This window comes from Trachurus japonicus, chromosome 15 (genome assembly GCF_045865225.1).
Source record: "Trachurus japonicus isolate A0001 chromosome 15, Traja_1.0".
Lineage (NCBI taxonomy): Eukaryota > Metazoa > Chordata > Actinopteri > Carangiformes > Carangidae > Trachurus > Trachurus japonicus.
The window spans coordinates 29,151,246-29,167,949 of NC_140921.1; the positions used below are offsets into that span (position 1 = coordinate 29,151,246).

Consider the following 16,704-nt stretch of genomic DNA (forward strand, 5'->3'; position numbering starts at 1 on the left):
CCTCTCTTCTCCTCTGGTGCTCTCCTCTCCTCTCCTCTCCTCTCCTCTCCTCTCCTCTCCTCTCCTCTCCTCTCCTCTGGTGTTCTGCTCTCCTGTCCTCTGGTGTTCTCCTCTCCTCTCCTCTCCTCTCCTCTCCTCTCCTCTCCTCTCCTCTCCTCTCCTCTGGTCTCCTCTCCTGTCCTCTGGTGTTCTCCTCTCCTCTCCTCTCCTCTCCTCTCCTCTCCTCTCCTCTCCTCTCCTCTCCTCTCCTCTCCTCTCCTCTCCTCTCCTCTCCTCTCCTCTCCTCTCCTCTCCTCTCCTCTCCTCCCTCTCCTCTCCTCTCCTCTGGTGTTCTCCTCTCCTCTCCTCTCCTCTCCTCTCCTCTCCTCTCCTCTGGTCCTCTCCTCTCCTCTCCTCTCCTCTCCTCTCCTCTCCTCTCCTCTCCTCTCCTCTCCTCTCCTCTCCTCTCCTCTCCTCCCCTCCTCTACTCCCTCTCCTCTCCTCTCCTCTCCTCTCCTCTCCTCTCCTCTCCTCTCCTCTCCTCTCCTCTCCTCTCCTCTCCTCTCCTCTCCTCTCCTCTCCTCTCCTCTCCTCCCTCTCCTCCCTCTCCTCTCCTCTCCCCTCCTCTTCTCCCTCTCCTCTCCTCTCCTCTCCTCTCCTCTCCTCTCCTCTGGTGTTCTCCTCTCCTCTCCTCTCCTCTCCTCTCCTCTCCTCTGGTCTCCTCTCCTGTCCTCTGGTGTTCTCCTCTCCTCTCCTCTCCTCTCCTCTCCTCTCCTCTCCTCTCCTCTCCTCTCCTCTCCTCTCCTCTGGTGCTCTCCTCTCCTCTCCTCTCCTCTCCTCTCCTCTCATCTCCTCTCCTCTCCTCTCCTCTCCTCTCCTCTCCTCTCCTCTCCTCTCCTCTCCTCTCCTCTCCTCTCCTCTCCTCTCCTCTCCTCTCCTCTCCTCTCCTCTCCTCTGGTGTTCTCCTCTCCTCTCCTCTGGTGTTCTCCTCTCCTCTCCTCTCCTCTCCTCTCCTCTCCTCTCCTCTCCTCTCCTCTCCTCTCCTCTCCTGCTCAGCTCAGTGAATGCTGCTCAACACTGGTCAGAGCAGCTCTTCCTCGTTTGCTGAGGTTTTATTATCATAAAACAAAAATGTATTTTGTTCTTCACCTTATATCTCCTCATCCTCTCTTCACTTCCTCTGTTCTCTTCTTGTTTTACCAACCACATTAGCTTTCTCATAGACAATCTCCCACGTTTCTTCTGCTGCAGCTCAACAATTTGTTTATTTGCCTCTTTTTATTAATCCATCCATTGTTTTGTCTGATGATTTTGTTTGTTGTCTAAATATGAAATGTGTCTTGTAAGCCCTTATAGGCTGGGTGCCTTAATTGGTGCATGAGACTTAAATAAATATAAATTCAATTCAATTCAATTCATTCCATCGAGATCAAATTTTCATTCTGTGTTTGTGGCCATCCAGCTCTCTCTCCATGGCAAAAAACGATTACCACAAACCCTCATTTAACCGGACTGCGTGGAGTTTTGGAAAGCTAAGCGTTTTCAAACTACATTTCCCATGAGCCTCTGCATGCACGGTGACATTCTTAGACCGGCGCAAGACGGACGAAAGCGAAAACATTTGCCAAGAATGTTTTCATTAATAAAAAACGAAAGTCGGAGGTTGGAAGACGATCAGATACCGTCGTAGTTCCGACCATAAACGGCGATTCAGCTGCGTTATTCCCATGATCCGCCAAGCAGCGTCCGGGAAACTGAAACTAGGAAATGCTAGACCACTAAATAATAATAACAAAATAACAAAACAATATATTTATCGAAAATGGACCCATTAACAAGTCTGGGTAACGTAGATTCATCCACATTAAAGGTGTACAGAAATGGCCGTTTGTCCTGTTTGTCGCGCCGAGTTGTCCCGAGCTGCAACACGAGTTTACCCGAGTAAGGAAAACGAATTTGATTGGTCGTTATCGAGCGGGCGGGATATTCAAAGCTTGGGGCGAGACCGAGCTCCGTGTGTGTGTGCGTGTCTCAGACGTTTGAATGACGGATTACGGATCCAATATCAGTGGCTGGTGAATCGTGTACAGGCTGACGTATAATCCGTGCGCTTGCATTATCCAATGCGGAAAAAAAAATACACACTTTCATCCCGGATTTACTCAAAAATAGAATTTTGCACAAAGTTTGGCCTTCATCGTCTGAAAGATGAGTTATTACATTAATTTTATGATCCAGAGTGGGCTGAAATTCAGTTTTCTTTTCTGTACATATGAGACTTTTTTATAACCAAAAGCAAACTTCTCAGGGTCTCTTTAAATACTGCTGTTTGTGCGTGTTGTCATTTAGCGCAGGGGTTCTCAACTAGTCTCACTCTGGGACCCACATTGTCCCATGGTCATTAAGTCGCGACCCACTTTTATAGAATTCAAACCAAAAGCCTTTAAAAACTCATTTTGCTCTTTATTGAGCAAAGTGCATTTCAGAGCACATGAATGAAACTGAGGAGTTACCATGACAACTGCATGTATGAGGTGAATAAAAAAATATCAAACTGCACAAAATGGAGACCAACAAAACGATATATTTGACTTCTAATGCATCTCTGCATTCAGAGCATGTTCAAAAGTGAATAAATATCAAACTGCACAAAATAAAGACCCACAAAACAAAACAAGATTCACTGCATCAGGCCACATTAATAAGAAACTGATATCTTTGCATTCAGAGCAAATGGAGCAAATAATAAGAAAGTGAGGAGGAGCATTACAACTGCATGTGTTCACGTGTCTCGTGTACCTTTCAAAATAAGTTATTTTTCAAAATAAAGGACATGTCCAACATCAGATGTGCATTAAATATTATTTACTTTTTTGACCAACTGTCCGCGACCCATCCAGAACGGGTCTAGACCCACTTTTGGGTCCCGACCCACCAGTTGAGAACCACTGATTTAGCGGGTTACTCTTAGATCACCTGTTTTGCGTGCACTAACCAAATACACAAAATTTGACTAGGATCACGCAATTTAGCGCCCCTTATCTGAGATCTTAGTAAATCAGGCCCTTACTGTGATGAAGACAGTGGCTAACAGCACACAGGATGATTGTCTTTTATTTTGAAACAGATTAGACTACCAGCTGCTTCCTGTAACTTAAACATTGGAGCGTTGTCCTTATAGCTGAGGTAAGAATGGAAATATGAACCGGTCCATTCACTTCATTCATGCTGTATGTATGACTCAGCTCTCAGATCTCCAGAGTCTGAATACAGACAGTAATGTGATGACATCTTCCTTTAATGTGGCTCTGAATGATCTATAAACCTCTTCTGTCTCTTGTGTTCTTCAGTGTTTACCACAATAACACAGTGTGTGTGTGTGTGACGTCTTCTCAGTGATATTCACCTGCTGTGTGTCTCTCACTTTATTCTTACATTTTTAAATTTGGGGAGGGGGAAAGCGCAGGCTGGTTTAGGAGGTGGTTCAGGAAGCGTTAAAGCTGAGGTCCGGAGGCGCTGCATGTCGTTTCCTCTCTCTCTGTCTTCCTGTTTCCTCTCCCTCTCAAATGACTGGTCAATTAAAGAAAAAAAAAAAACCTCAAAAAACTGAGATCCAGAGTCACATTAGTACCTAACACATGACCACAGGCTGTTACCATAGCGATGACCTGGTGTCTTGGCTCCTGGAGAGATGAAGCTGGACCTGTTATTACCGTGGCCACAGAGCTGCTTTAAACCCTGACAGCTCAACGCCCTGTAATTTAAAGATATAATCCATAACTATTCCACATTAAAACATCTAAAAAGATCACAATACAACTCAACAACATGTTGCTGAGTTGTAGTTTTATCAGTATTTATCAATTTATTGTTTGCATTTATTGTGTATATTGTAGCCTATTGTAGCCTATATATGGCTCACTTGAAGCCTGCCTGTTTGATTGACAGTTGGCAGAAGTGTGATGTCACCAGGCTTTCAGCCTACATACGTATATACCTGTCACCTGCCATGTCATTTCTTTATAGCTGCCTGAAGAAGACCGTTTGGGTCGAAATGTTGTGTTTTTTAGTCATTAAAGTCCCACTCCCGCGACCCTTTTTGGTCATTTTAAAACCAGCTCATTAGCCATGCACATTAGCAATGCACCTCTGGGAGGTGCTCTGCACCCGCCCAGCCACCTCCTCACACCCCACCCCCCGCTTGCTGACAGCTGGACATTGTACAATTACAGATTCAGCGCGTTTAGTCTGGGATTCGATCCCAGACTGGAACATAGTCCTTGCTCACGGTGCAAGCTGCTCTACCAGGTGAGCTATACCTGGAGCTGTCAAGACTTTCACCTCTGAGCCAGATGCAGAGCGGGGCGGGAGCTTGTAGCACTAGTGCCCTCCCCTGGAGCTGTGACACGTCAGCTCCAGTCTCCCTGAAACTGCCAGTTTGCGTCTGCCATTGGTTCACAGCAGTTTGAAGGCAGAAAAACTCAGAAATGCAATTTTGCACTTCCTTTTCTGCTGATAAGTGCTCTAACACAAGAAAAATGCCACAGGAACATGTGAAAAGCTCAAAAAACACGATTTTCACGGGAGTGGGTCTTTAAAGATAATTGGGAGCTTTAAAGGGACATTGTGTAACTTCTCCTGTTATCTATTTATGAGAATCGATTATTTCATTCAAAAGTCTGTTTTTCATGAATCAGTAATCCCCCCCATCAACAAAGTGAAGTGTTCCTTTCAGCTCTGAATGAGCCGTTCATATCATTCATATCTCCATGGAGACGGTAAGCTCGGTGCTGCTGCCATGTGGTGTCTCCATGTTTTTACCTTCAGTGGCAGCGTGACGGTAGGTAACCACGGAAACTCAGCGGAGACACCGGAGCTGTCGGCTCAGTCACCGTGGTAACGCAGTGAGGAGGAATGGAGCGTTACACTGATGCTGCATTCACCTGCAGTCGGGCAGACGGCCGTCGCTAACAAACCAGATGTCATTTTAGTCACATCGCCATGACAACATATTGTCACGTGTATTGTTTTGCCTCGTGCTGACGGACCACTTGTTTACATAGAGGCTTGTTTATGCCGTTACGTGCAGCGGCTGTCGTCCGTCTGCCGTCTGCCCAATTTCACCTGAATGCAGCATGAAAAATATGATTGAGTTGCTTGTGATATACAACCACAACGCTGGATGGGAGTACGGTAATTCCTACACAATGTACCTTTAACTCCCCTGATCATCTGGCACCTGCCTAAAACAGGATTGGATGTGCGCACAACTACTCAGTTTTCTGTATTTTTATCAATAAACATCTAAGCCACATACAGTACAGTACACCCTTTTGTTGATTTGATTGTGTTTTCTGAAGTTTCAGTGCATTGATCTCTCAGGTCCACTGTATTTTTGATGATTTGCTCTGTATTGACAATGCAAATGGTGTTTAACTATAGTGACCTCACATACTGTAGATACCACCATGAACATAAGGAGCAAAATACATGAACAGAGCACTGATCAACCTGAGCAATAAACTGAGCTCAAGTATTTGTCCATGTGGCCTCGGGACCACATGGTGCTGCCGTGCAGACAACTACAGAAAAGGGAAGTTTCCAGTCATTGAGATTATTTGGCCAACTACTGTTTCCAAGGTCAAGAATAAACTTAAACCACAACATCTGATCTTTTATCTTTGTTTGTTTCAAACCTTCGCTTCTCTGGAAAATGTGCAGCAGTGTGTGTAAAGGAGTGCTGCGCTCTGCACATACCTGTATGAACATGCTTTTTTCACTTTTTTGAAACAGTCATCAATTCTGTAGAGGGAGAAAAAAAAGTGTGAAATATCTGTTGAGACAAGAGATCTCAGATCAGATCAGATCAGATCAGATCAGATCTGAACACAGGGGCAGTGTAACAGTCCGAGGCAACATCAGCAGAGAGAGAGAGAGTAAACAAGAGAGGGAGGGAGGGAGGGAGACGGGAGAAACTTTGGGTCTCTGTGTCAGAGGGAGAGAAATGGAGCGGGAGGAGGGAGAGAAAGAGGGAGGGAGGAGCAGAGCCCGCCCACACATACAAACACACACACACACACATTAACAAGTGAGTCACAACAGAGAGAGTCCAGTCTCGGCTTGTGCAGACGCAGCAGCGAGTGGTGTGTGTAGTTCCAGTGCAGAGACGTTAGACTGAGAGCAACAGGAGCTGTGATCACAGTGAGTACTGACTGACTCTCTGCTCTGTGTCTGTGTCTGTGTCTGGCACTGCTGTCCTCATGGACTATTGTCTCCACTGCTGATGCTGTGTGTTTGTGTTACTCCTTCTGCTACAACATGGAAAACTGTTGTGTAAAAAGTTGTTTAGTGCTCTTTGTGTGTGGAGGATAAGGGATAAAGGGCTAGGACCACATAAGTGCAAACTTTTCAAACATTGTTTTTGTTAATTGTTCTTTTTGTCATTGATGATAATTGACTTTTTGTTAGAAATAACTTAGCCAAATGTGTGAAGTAATAATAGGAGGATCTCTAGTGAATGTGAGGAGTGGACTGGAATTTAACTGGTCAAACAGTATCAGTTTGTGTGTTCAGTGGTTTCAATAACACTGCTGATGAATACGCCACACCATTAACTGGCAACCGTTCCCATTGGTGACTTCTCAGGAACTGTGATGAGTCAGACACCTTCATGTCACACCACTGAGTGACAACTCATCTGGACTAATCTCATTAGCTTAGTCGTGCAAACAGACAAAAGTTTGCCACAGCGTACACTGTAATTAGACTAATGATGTGGGTTTGAAAGGTTTTTTGGACAATTTAAACAATAATACAACAGCAAGCAACTGTTTGTAAAGTTATAGTTATAGTACCGTAATGGCGTCGCGAGCAGAAAACAAAGCCGCACCCCCTGTTTGTGTTGTAGTTTCTGTTCTTTGTTCTTGAAGAGAGTCTGGGAGAGCGTGCGTGTTAAAGTGTGCATGTTAGTGCATGTGAGGCGTCGCCGATAAACCATTGGCCCTCCCTGCATTTAATACCACACCCACAGGTGAGATGGCTCGGTGCAGGGCCGTTGTATAGGGGAGAAAGGTGATGATAATTCTAGGGGCCCAGCCTAGCCCACAAAAAACCCCAGTAGTCTAACCTTTGTATGACTGATTTATTCTGCTTAAGACCCTGACTAATACTCATAGTAATGCTGCATTAGCATCAAAACAAAGTAGGATAAATAAAAAATCATAATACATACCTAGTCTAAGAAAAAAAGTGGAAAAGTCAGGGGCCCACTTTAGTATTCTTTCAGGGGCCCAGAATTCTTAGCAACGGCCCTGCTCGGTGCTACACAACGCATTCAGATTGACCTTGAGAACTTCCTCCTCTGGAGAAACCAGGGTTTCAACAAGATAATGAGATGAGACCAGAGGACAGGTGGACTGGACATGAGGCTGGACCGTTAAAACTTCCATGAAGGTTTTAGTCATATCGAGTCATCGCCCTCTCTGCACCGGCTCCATCTTTGTTGTTCTTGGAGCTGGTGGATTTTCTTTCCCAGTCTGACCATGGAGCTTCCGCTGGTCTGGTTTCATCCTACAAGCTGCTGAAGGGTTCAGCTGAACTGCTTTTCTTCTCCTCAATGTGTCAGTAACTGGAGGTTCATAATGGTAAATATATGTTGTCATTAGTTAGTAAGTTACTACAGTAGGACACAGGGCAGTAATTAGCTTGTTTTTACCAGTATTATGAATTATTTTCTCTTTCTATCTGTGGCTTGCTCTCATGGCCTAAGGATTGTGTCTGGTTGTTTTTTTGTTGGCTCTCAACTTAAAGGGATAGTAGCAATTTTTAAAGTGGGGTTGTATGATCTACAAATAGCCCCTAAGTACTTTAATTGCAGTAGAAGACTCTCTGCACTCCTCCCGTTAGCAACGCCAGCCCATAGCTCTGCCCAGAGATTTACAACATACAGTGTTGTGAACAGACCCAAAGAAACGGCCTATTTTCGCGGCCTAAAAGAGGTTTTACGTGAAAAAAAAAATACACCGTTCCATTGTTCACTATAATATAATTTTTTCCAGCCCTTCAAAGTGCAGGAAAAACGCAGTTTTTATTTGGACCTAACCAACTCGCGTATCCCTCCGCCCGGGGTTAGCGCCCGCCGATCAGCAGTTGGTTAGGTCCAAATAAAAACTGCGTTTTTCCTGCACTTTGAGGGGCTGGAAAAAATTATATTATAGCGAACAATGGAACTGTGTATTTTCTTTTTCAGGTAAAACCTCTTTTAGGCTGTGAAAATAGGCCGTTTCTTTGGGTCTGTTCACAACAATGTATGTTGTAAATCTCTGGGCAGGGCTATTATGGGCTGGCGTTGCTAACGGGAGGAGTGCAGAGAGTCTTCTACTGCAATTAAAGTACTTAGGGGCTATTTGTAGATCATACAACCCCACTTTAAAAAAATGCTACTATGGGACGTTGCGTGGCGTAGTGGTTAGAGCGGGCGCCCCATTTATAGAGGCACAGTCCTCGCTGCAGTCGGCCCTGGTTCGAATCCTGCGTCGGGCGCCATTTACTGCATGTCATTCCCCCTCTCTCTGCCTCCCCATTTCCTGTCTGTCTCAACTGTACTATCCATAAAGGCATAAATGCCCAAAAAATATACTTAAAAAAAAAAAAAAAAAAATGCTACTATCCCTTTTAATATGGTAACTTGACTCAGTTGAGCATCTTGTGTGTTCAGTGGTAACTTTTCTGACTGAGAACATGAAGGGAGCTGTGGCTGACCGAGCATTATTATGGTGGTGGTCTGCTGCTACGTCTACAGACAGTGACGGTTGTTTCTGCAGACTTAGTTAAAAACAAGACGATGTGTGTCGCAAACTGAACTGCTCAGTCCTCAGCCTCTAACTGTTTTTCCATGATGTGGCAAAAATGAGCGGGATTGGTGGAAAGTCTCCTGGGCTGATGGACGACATCTGGGATCAACAGTCGCCAAAATGATGGCAATAGCTCATTCCTTTGAGTGTTGAGGAGAAGTTCACTTGATTCCCCATTAATCTAGTAATGCACTATTTATAGTATCAAACTCAATAGATTTAATTTGCATTCATATCATATATACAGTTAAGTATATATCTGTGCAAGTTGTTAAACGTTGAGAATTTGAGGTTATTTAAGAGCACCTGCCTCATCTACAGATCATTAAATGGGTTGGCACCACCACCGGCCCTGGGGGATTTTATCACAAGGAAAACTAGCGTGACAATAACTAGGTCAGCCTCCACTGTGAGGTTCAGTTCAGGAAAACCAGATTTGCACAGAAAGTTCTATCGATTTATAGTTGCTCAACATGAAACACAAAGCACAACATGTGTAGTATTTAAGAAACAGCTAAAAACATTTAAAAAAAAGTGAAAAAAACAGCTCTGTGAACATTAAGGGTTTTTTTTTTTATACACAACAGTAGGCACTTTACTCATGCACTTTAAAAATAGTGCTTTACGACATTTACTGTCTGATAAATGTACTTGAACACTTCACCACTTTTTGTTTCCTCCTACTGATGCAACCATTGTGTGATGTAATGTATTTGTACTGTCTTTTTTAAATTATTTTATTTGTGCACAATGGGACTATGGATGGAAATTAGCTCTTGAGCTAAATCCGGCTTATTTACAACAAATTATGTTTGTATGTTCATGAATATGCAGAGTCCCATTACAAATACACAAATAAATGAAATGAAATGAAATAGGCATAGACACGGTTTGTGATGACCTTTTTTTTTTTTTTTTTTTTACAAAGCCATGACATGTTTTTAAAGGAATTACAGGAATTTATTAAAGGAGAGCCCCTTGAGATGTAGCATCTCATTTTCAAGGGTGTCCCTAGACAGACAGACCACATGACAACAATACACTACATTATATAGACATACATAACATATGACAAATACAGACATCTTGCTCACACTCCCACACACCACCCCTACCCACATAAGTCTAACATACAGAATAGAGATATTGAATAACAAGGATCAATGATGTGAACATAAAAACAATAACGAAAATGGAGAAAGAAAGAATAAAAATAAATTAATTCATTAATTAATTAGAAACATGAGCAATTTGTTTTAAGATGGGTACAGTGACATCCTGAAACAATGAAAAGAGGTAATAAAAGAGGTTTTTGTCGTCTTAATATCAGCACTCAGGTTCAGGGCCGTTGTATAGGGGAGAAAGGTGATGATAATTCTAGGGGCCCAGCGACCAGTAGGGCCCAAAAAAATCCCAGTAGTCTAATCTTTGTATGACTGAATTATTCTGCATAAGACCCTGACTAATTCTCATAGTAATGCTGCATTAGCATCAGAACAAAGTAGGCTAAATAAAAAATGATGATACGCACGTAGTCAAAGAAAAAAAGTGGAAAAGTCAGGGGGCAGGGGCCCACTTTAGTATTCTTTCAGGGGGCCCAGAATTCCTAGCAACGGCCCTGCTCAGGATGTTAAAGAAAGAGAGAGAAAGAGAGTTGGACAGTGAAACAAGTAAAGCAGGACACTTGTTCTCTGTGCTCAGAGATTAATGTAATGTGATGTAACCGCTGGCTGTTGGCCCATTTCACAGGGTGCTGCTTGGACCACGGTTGAGATCACTCAGCCCTGTCTGACATATTGTTGTTATATCATATGTCCCTCGCTGTGTCTTCCAGGCTTCTGGGACTCCCAGCTGTTCCACGGGAGGAAGGACTCTGGCCCGGTGTCAGCAGCAGCAGCTCCTGACAGACTGCCCCCCCCTGCCCAGAGACCCGTCTCCGCAGCAACCGCCCGAGGATGTTCTCAGCTTCCAACCATCTCCCCGACCGAGCCTGAGCGCTGCCCGTCCAGCAGAGCCCTGTGCTTCATCAACCCCCTCTTCATAAAGGTCTTTAAAAAATCTTTTATCCCCAACGCTACTCGCCTCCTCAACTCAACATAAGTGATGCACTAACACTGAACTGCTCTTAAAGGGATAGTTCACCCAAGATTGAAATTTAACTTATTATCTACTCCCCCTCATGTGGACTAAGGGCTGGGAGGAGTTTCAGAGTCCTCCGTGGCTTCTCTGAGTTACAGGGGGTCTCGACGTAGCAGTGCATGTCCATGTAACAGTTGCAAATGGATACCAACTGTCTTAGTAACAAAAAGACACACCAAAAAACATCCAAATACCTCCATGCTGCTCGTATGTAATGTCCGTCTTGTATTGAAGCCCCGAAATGTGAAATTGTCCCGAAAAATATTAAATAAGTCTATATTTCAAGCTTGTTTGTAGCGGAAGCTTCTCTTCCCGGTTTGTCAAATTTGGATGAACTAGGGTCTGTCCTTTGTAAGAGGAGCTTTGAGAAGCTTCCGCTACAAAACAAGCTTGAAAAATAGACTTATTTAATTTTTTTTGGGACAATTTCACATTTCGGGGCTTCAATACAAGACAGACATTACATACGAGCAGCATGGAGGTATTTGGATGTTTTTTGGTGTGTCTTTTTGTTACGAAGACAGTTGGTATCCATTTGCAACCGTTATATGGACATGCACTGCTACGCCGAGACCCCCTGTAACTCAGAGAAGCCACGGAGGACTCTGAAACTTCTCCCAGCCCTTAGTCCACATGAGGGGGAGTAGATAATGAGTGCAATTTCAATCTTGGGTGAACTATCCCTTTAAGGCAAATGCGCTAAATGGATTGCGCATGTTATTTTGCCAATTTGGGAGATAGAATTTTGTATCTTTACGGTGAGCCGAAGGCAAATTTCCACCATGGTGGATAATAAAGATTTATTGTATTGTATTGTGTTGTAAGGTCCACCAACCAGAGAGTGATCCCAGCAGCACCGCCGCCCCCACCCCCACCCCCACCCCCACCCCGTCAGCAGCGGGGAGCCTGAGGGAGGAGTCTGGCAGCAGCAGCAGCAGCAGGAGGAGCAGGTCACCGACGTGGAGCTCGGGCGTTGCTGCGGGTGACGACGCGCGGCGGGACGACACCGGTCGCAAGCTGCAGAGCGCCGCCGCAGACGCCGCCGTTTCCCGTTCCCCTCCCCCGCGCCCGCCCCCGCCACGCTTCTCGCCGCGCCGCTCGGCCCCCGCCGTCCGACCGCGCAGCATGCCGGAGAAGATCGCCTGGATCAACATCCCCAAGGAGAAGGGGGAGGAGAGGGAGAGGGAGAGGGAGAGGGAGAGGGGCAGCAGCCTCCTCTCCCGCCTGGGCTCCTCGCTGAGCATCAGCCCCTCCTCGTCCCCCCCCAAGAGGCTCAGCATCAGCTCCCCCATCTCCATCTCCCGGGCCTCCCTGCCCCTCTCTCTGGCCCCCCTGTCCTCCTCCCCGCGGCGGGGCAAGGCCTCTCCGTGCTTCAGCCAGGAGGACGCTCAGTGCCACCTGGCTCTGGAGGACCAGACCATCCAGAAGGCTCTCATCAAGGCCAGATTGTCTCAGAGGTCTGGAACCAGGTCCAGCACCCAGGACTCCGGCAGTCCTCCGCAGCCGTCGCCCATGACGACCGGCAAGCCGGCGGAGACGCCGGGAGAAGAAGAAGCCGGGGAGGACGGCGGGGGGGGCGGCGGCCAGCGGCTGAGCGACATGAGCCTGTCCACCGACTCCTCGGACTCTCTGGAATGCTCCCAGTCCTCCGTCTTCTTCCTCCCCCCTCTGCACGACCCCTGCCCCCCCACCACGGCCGACCTGAACGCCCACCTCCCCCTGTCCCTGCCCCCGTCCCACCTGTCCTACTGCAGCATCGAGGAGGACGAGGACGACGACGAGGACGAGGACGAAGAGGAGGCGGACTACGGGGTGGGCCTGGAGAGCGACCAGGACCTGACCATGGTGCCGCCGGGACACCGCACCGGCCGGCGGTCCAGCGCGGGGGCTCTGGTCCTGCAGAAGGCGCTGCGGGGCCACCTGAGGAAGATGAGCGGCGTCTTCAACTCCCTGCTGACGCCGGAGAAGAGGGCGGTCCGCCGGGTCCTGGAGCTGTCCCGGGACAAGGGCTCGTACTTCGGCTCCCTGGTGCAGGACTACCTGAGCTACATGGGCGAGGGTGCGGGCACCCAGGCCTGGCAGGGCTACGCCTCCGGACTGGAGCTGCTGCAGACCCTCCGCCAGTTCATCACCCAGATGAAGAGCTACCTGAGACAGAGCTCCGAGCTGGAGCCGCCCATCGAGAGCCTCATCCCTGAAGACCAGATCGGTGAGTCCCAAAGACCCGGTCCTCCTTCTCCTCCAACATTTTGGAAAATTCTCCTATTGCCATAATCCCTAGGTGTAGGTGCATTACCTGTGATGGAGGTGAATGGTACTTTTTCCTTTCCCTCATCAAATTCACAATCCAACAACTCCAAAACACTCTAGTGACCTGCACATTCACCACTCTATGAAATAATCATGTATATATGTGACGCTACGACTACTTGCACTTTTGAAATCACTCCACCCAGCAGCCATGTCTGGAATGTAGTTCCGGCTATGCATTTGCCTCGGAAACAACTCTGTCTCATAATGTTCCATTATTATCTCATAGCGTGGTGAATGTGCAGCTCACAACTTGTCCACCAGAGCGTTTTGGAGTTGTTGGATTGTGTATTTGATGAGTTTGATGAGGGGCAGGGGACCTGTACCATTCACCTCCACTGTGTTTGTCGTCTCTGCCCCGCTGATCTCAAAACAACATGCACCGAAAATTAAAGGTAATGAACCTACTGCTATGACTATAGGGATTATGGCATGAACTATCCCTTCAAAGCTGTGAGATCACTGCTGGCGTTTTGTCTTGGTGAACTGGTCGTCACCTCAGCAGGAGGCGATGTTGTCATTTCTGCGTCTGCAGATATTTAGAAATATTTTTAGGAAGTGCGAGCGAGTGGATGTTTCTTTTCTGAAAAACAGCGTTGGATGCAGAAGCAGCAGTTTCACTTCAGTGAGGAAAAAGTCATCCTCACGTGTTTTCGGCTGGACGTCTGCATGTGCTCACAGCCTGCTGCGGTCATCAGCCTCTCCGTGTCTCTCCGTGTGTGTTGTGGATCGGTGTCCATGTGAGGGAAAAAGGGAAGGACAGGTGGACAGAGTTATCAGTCTCACTTGTCCAAACCAGATGCATACAGCCTGTCTTTATTTGCATTTCTCTTTTATGCCCCTTTATTACATCTTTATGGTGTCTTATGAAACCGTCTCAGCAATGTGTAAGGGGAAAACCACATACACATACACATGCATGCATGCACACAGACACACTGACACACACACACACACACACACACACACACACACCTGCCGGAAGAGCAGCCTGAATCATTGAGGCAGGACTTAGAGGCTGTGTTGGACCTTGGACAGAGAGACATGTAAAGAGCGCACAAAGAGGGTTTTGTCTCAGGAGGAAGAGACTGGTGATCCGACCTGTTTCTACTGGTCCTGTTCACTGCTGGGAGGGAGGGGGGAGGGGGGGAGGGAAGGGGGGGGCTATGTGTTTTCATCATATGCCATTTTTGCTTAATATTATTGTTCAATCTAATTTAAATCATTAGAAAATATTTAATGATGTTTTTTGAACATGTTGTAGTGTCACTGGTATCACACAACTCTGTGTCTGTTATGTGATAACATCTTTATTAAAGGGATACGTCAACATTTTTTTTTCGTGTCTTGCCTCACTCCTGAGTCCATGACCAGCAGATAGACACCATCCTTTCCACTGTGCGTGCAGTAACAAGGGAGATACGGGCAGAGCTGGCGCACCGCTAATTAGCTTAGCTCAAACGCTGGAAGTGTATGGGTAGTGTTAGCCTGCCTCCACCTAAAGTCATCAGAGAAACTCTTCAGCAACTCTAAAGGGAAACCGGCGGGCCGATCTTCGTCTCAGAGCTGACAAAACTCTCCGGTAAGGCATCTTGAGCGGTCAAATGCCGCTAACGGGACCAGATCGGTCAAAACGGAGGGTTCAAGCAAAGACGCTTTATTTTGGTTCAAGCTAGCTACATCCAGGGTAGGTTAGCTTCCTATTTCAAAGTAAAAGCACAAATTCTATCGTCATGGTTTTCTGTATGTAAAGGGCAACGGGTGTTTTATTTTGTGAAAGTACCGGAAGTGCGTTGGTCACAACGGCTAGCTTGAGTAGTGCTGAATTTTGTCCGAACAAAATAGTAAAAAGCTGGTATTTAGACAAATTAACGACACACTGCTGATCTAAACGGCTACTTTCTCACCTAAACATGTTTTAAATGTGGATAAAGTGAAATATTTACAGAGTTCAGAGCTAAAATGAAATCAGCTTCTGACTGCTGATTTCAGCTCGGGTAGGAGGCAGGCTAACACTACCTATACACTTCCAGTGTTTGAGCTAAGCTAATTAGCGGTGCACCAGCTCTGCCCGTATCTCCCTTGTTACTGCTCGCACAGTTGAAAGGATGATGTCTATCTGCTGGTCATGGACTCAGGAGCGAGGCAAGACACGAAAAAAAAAAGTTGGCATATCCCTTTAAAGGCCCATTCACAACAGTTTTACACAGTATACCTGAGCTCCAGATTTAACCTGTAAAAAAAAGAAAAAAAGCACAGAGAGGCTGGAGATGGTGATGTTAACCACACAAAGGATGAAATAATGAAAGCCTGTCTAGTTGCATTATGGGAAATGTAGTGTCTAGTGTTTTTGGGACTTCAACACCAGAGACAAAAGATCAGGTCAGTCTGTGACTCGATTGTCAGTGAATCCATTATAAACACCACATAATTAGTTCCAGCTTCACTGACTGTTTCTTCAGCCTGCTCAGCTCTGTGTGATGGCTCTTACAGGAAGTGATGTCATCAAGATGACTTTTGGTGCTTAAAACCATGAACATCTTATGGATCAACAACACCTCACCTTTCAGTGACGAAGAAAATCAATATAAAAGATTGAGAAAAGTTAAGTTTTTAAGTCTATTGTATACTGTGTGTGTGTGTGTGTGTGTGTGTGTGTGTGTGTGTGTGTGTGTGTGTGGCGTCATGGCTGCCTGCTCTCGTGCCGGTTCTCTGTGACCTGTTTTCCTCAGAGATGACACATTTTGAATTGTTTACAGTAGTTCTCGGAAGAGTTTTGCGCAACAACGACACAAGTTGTGGCAGCTTCAGTGTTTACCGCTAGGCTCAGAGTCCGCCCAGCCCAGATGGGTTTGGAGAGGCTGCGTGCCAAGTAATGCAAGTCTGTCTTACTCCACTATCAGGTCTTTGTACCAACCAACCAATCGGGGTGTGAGGATCTGAGCCGGTGAACCTCCCTCTCTCTGCAGTCTGTCAGGGTCGCTCGCTCGCTGTGTTTTCTGTCTTCTCTCTGCAGATTCCTCTCTCTCACGCTTTGCCCCCTGGGAGTCGGTGTTGTTGTGGACTGGTGGCGCGTTCATGGAGTATTTCATGTGCTGACATCAGGGAGAGATGTGACATAGAAACAGTGAAAACACAGAAAAGGAGATGATCACAGAGTTTATGGAGGTTGTTATTGTTGTTTTCGTGTGTGTGTGTGTGTGTGTGTGTGTGTGTGTGTGTGTGTTTTGGTTCAGGATGTTCAGCAGTCCAGGGGTCTAGTGGGAGTTTATTGAAAATTCTGAGTTTTGTTTACCCAGTTTGTTCCAGAGATTGAGATCAGTAAATCTGCACCGTCGCTCTTTATTCTCAATCACTTCCTCTGCACTGAAACATTTATTATACATTCATCATTGTTAATAAAAAAATCTGTGTGTTGTTTCAG

General features: G+C 46.2%; 1 protein-coding gene across 2 annotated transcripts in view; it reads left to right on the forward strand.

Annotated features, from left to right (window-relative positions):
* The window catches only part of LOC146973899 (ras and Rab interactor 2-like), a 76,885-nt gene that overhangs the window by 45,241 nt on the left and 14,940 nt on the right, over nucleotides 1-16,704 (forward strand). For both annotated transcript variants that reach the window (XM_085800914.1, XM_085800913.1), the window contains exons 8-9: nucleotides 10,666-10,877; nucleotides 11,796-13,179. In XM_085800914.1, the coding sequence (XP_085657040.1) occupies nucleotides 10,666-10,877; nucleotides 11,796-13,179 (1,596 nt within the window). The remainder of the gene's footprint in view (nucleotides 1-10,665; nucleotides 10,878-11,795; nucleotides 13,180-16,704) is intronic.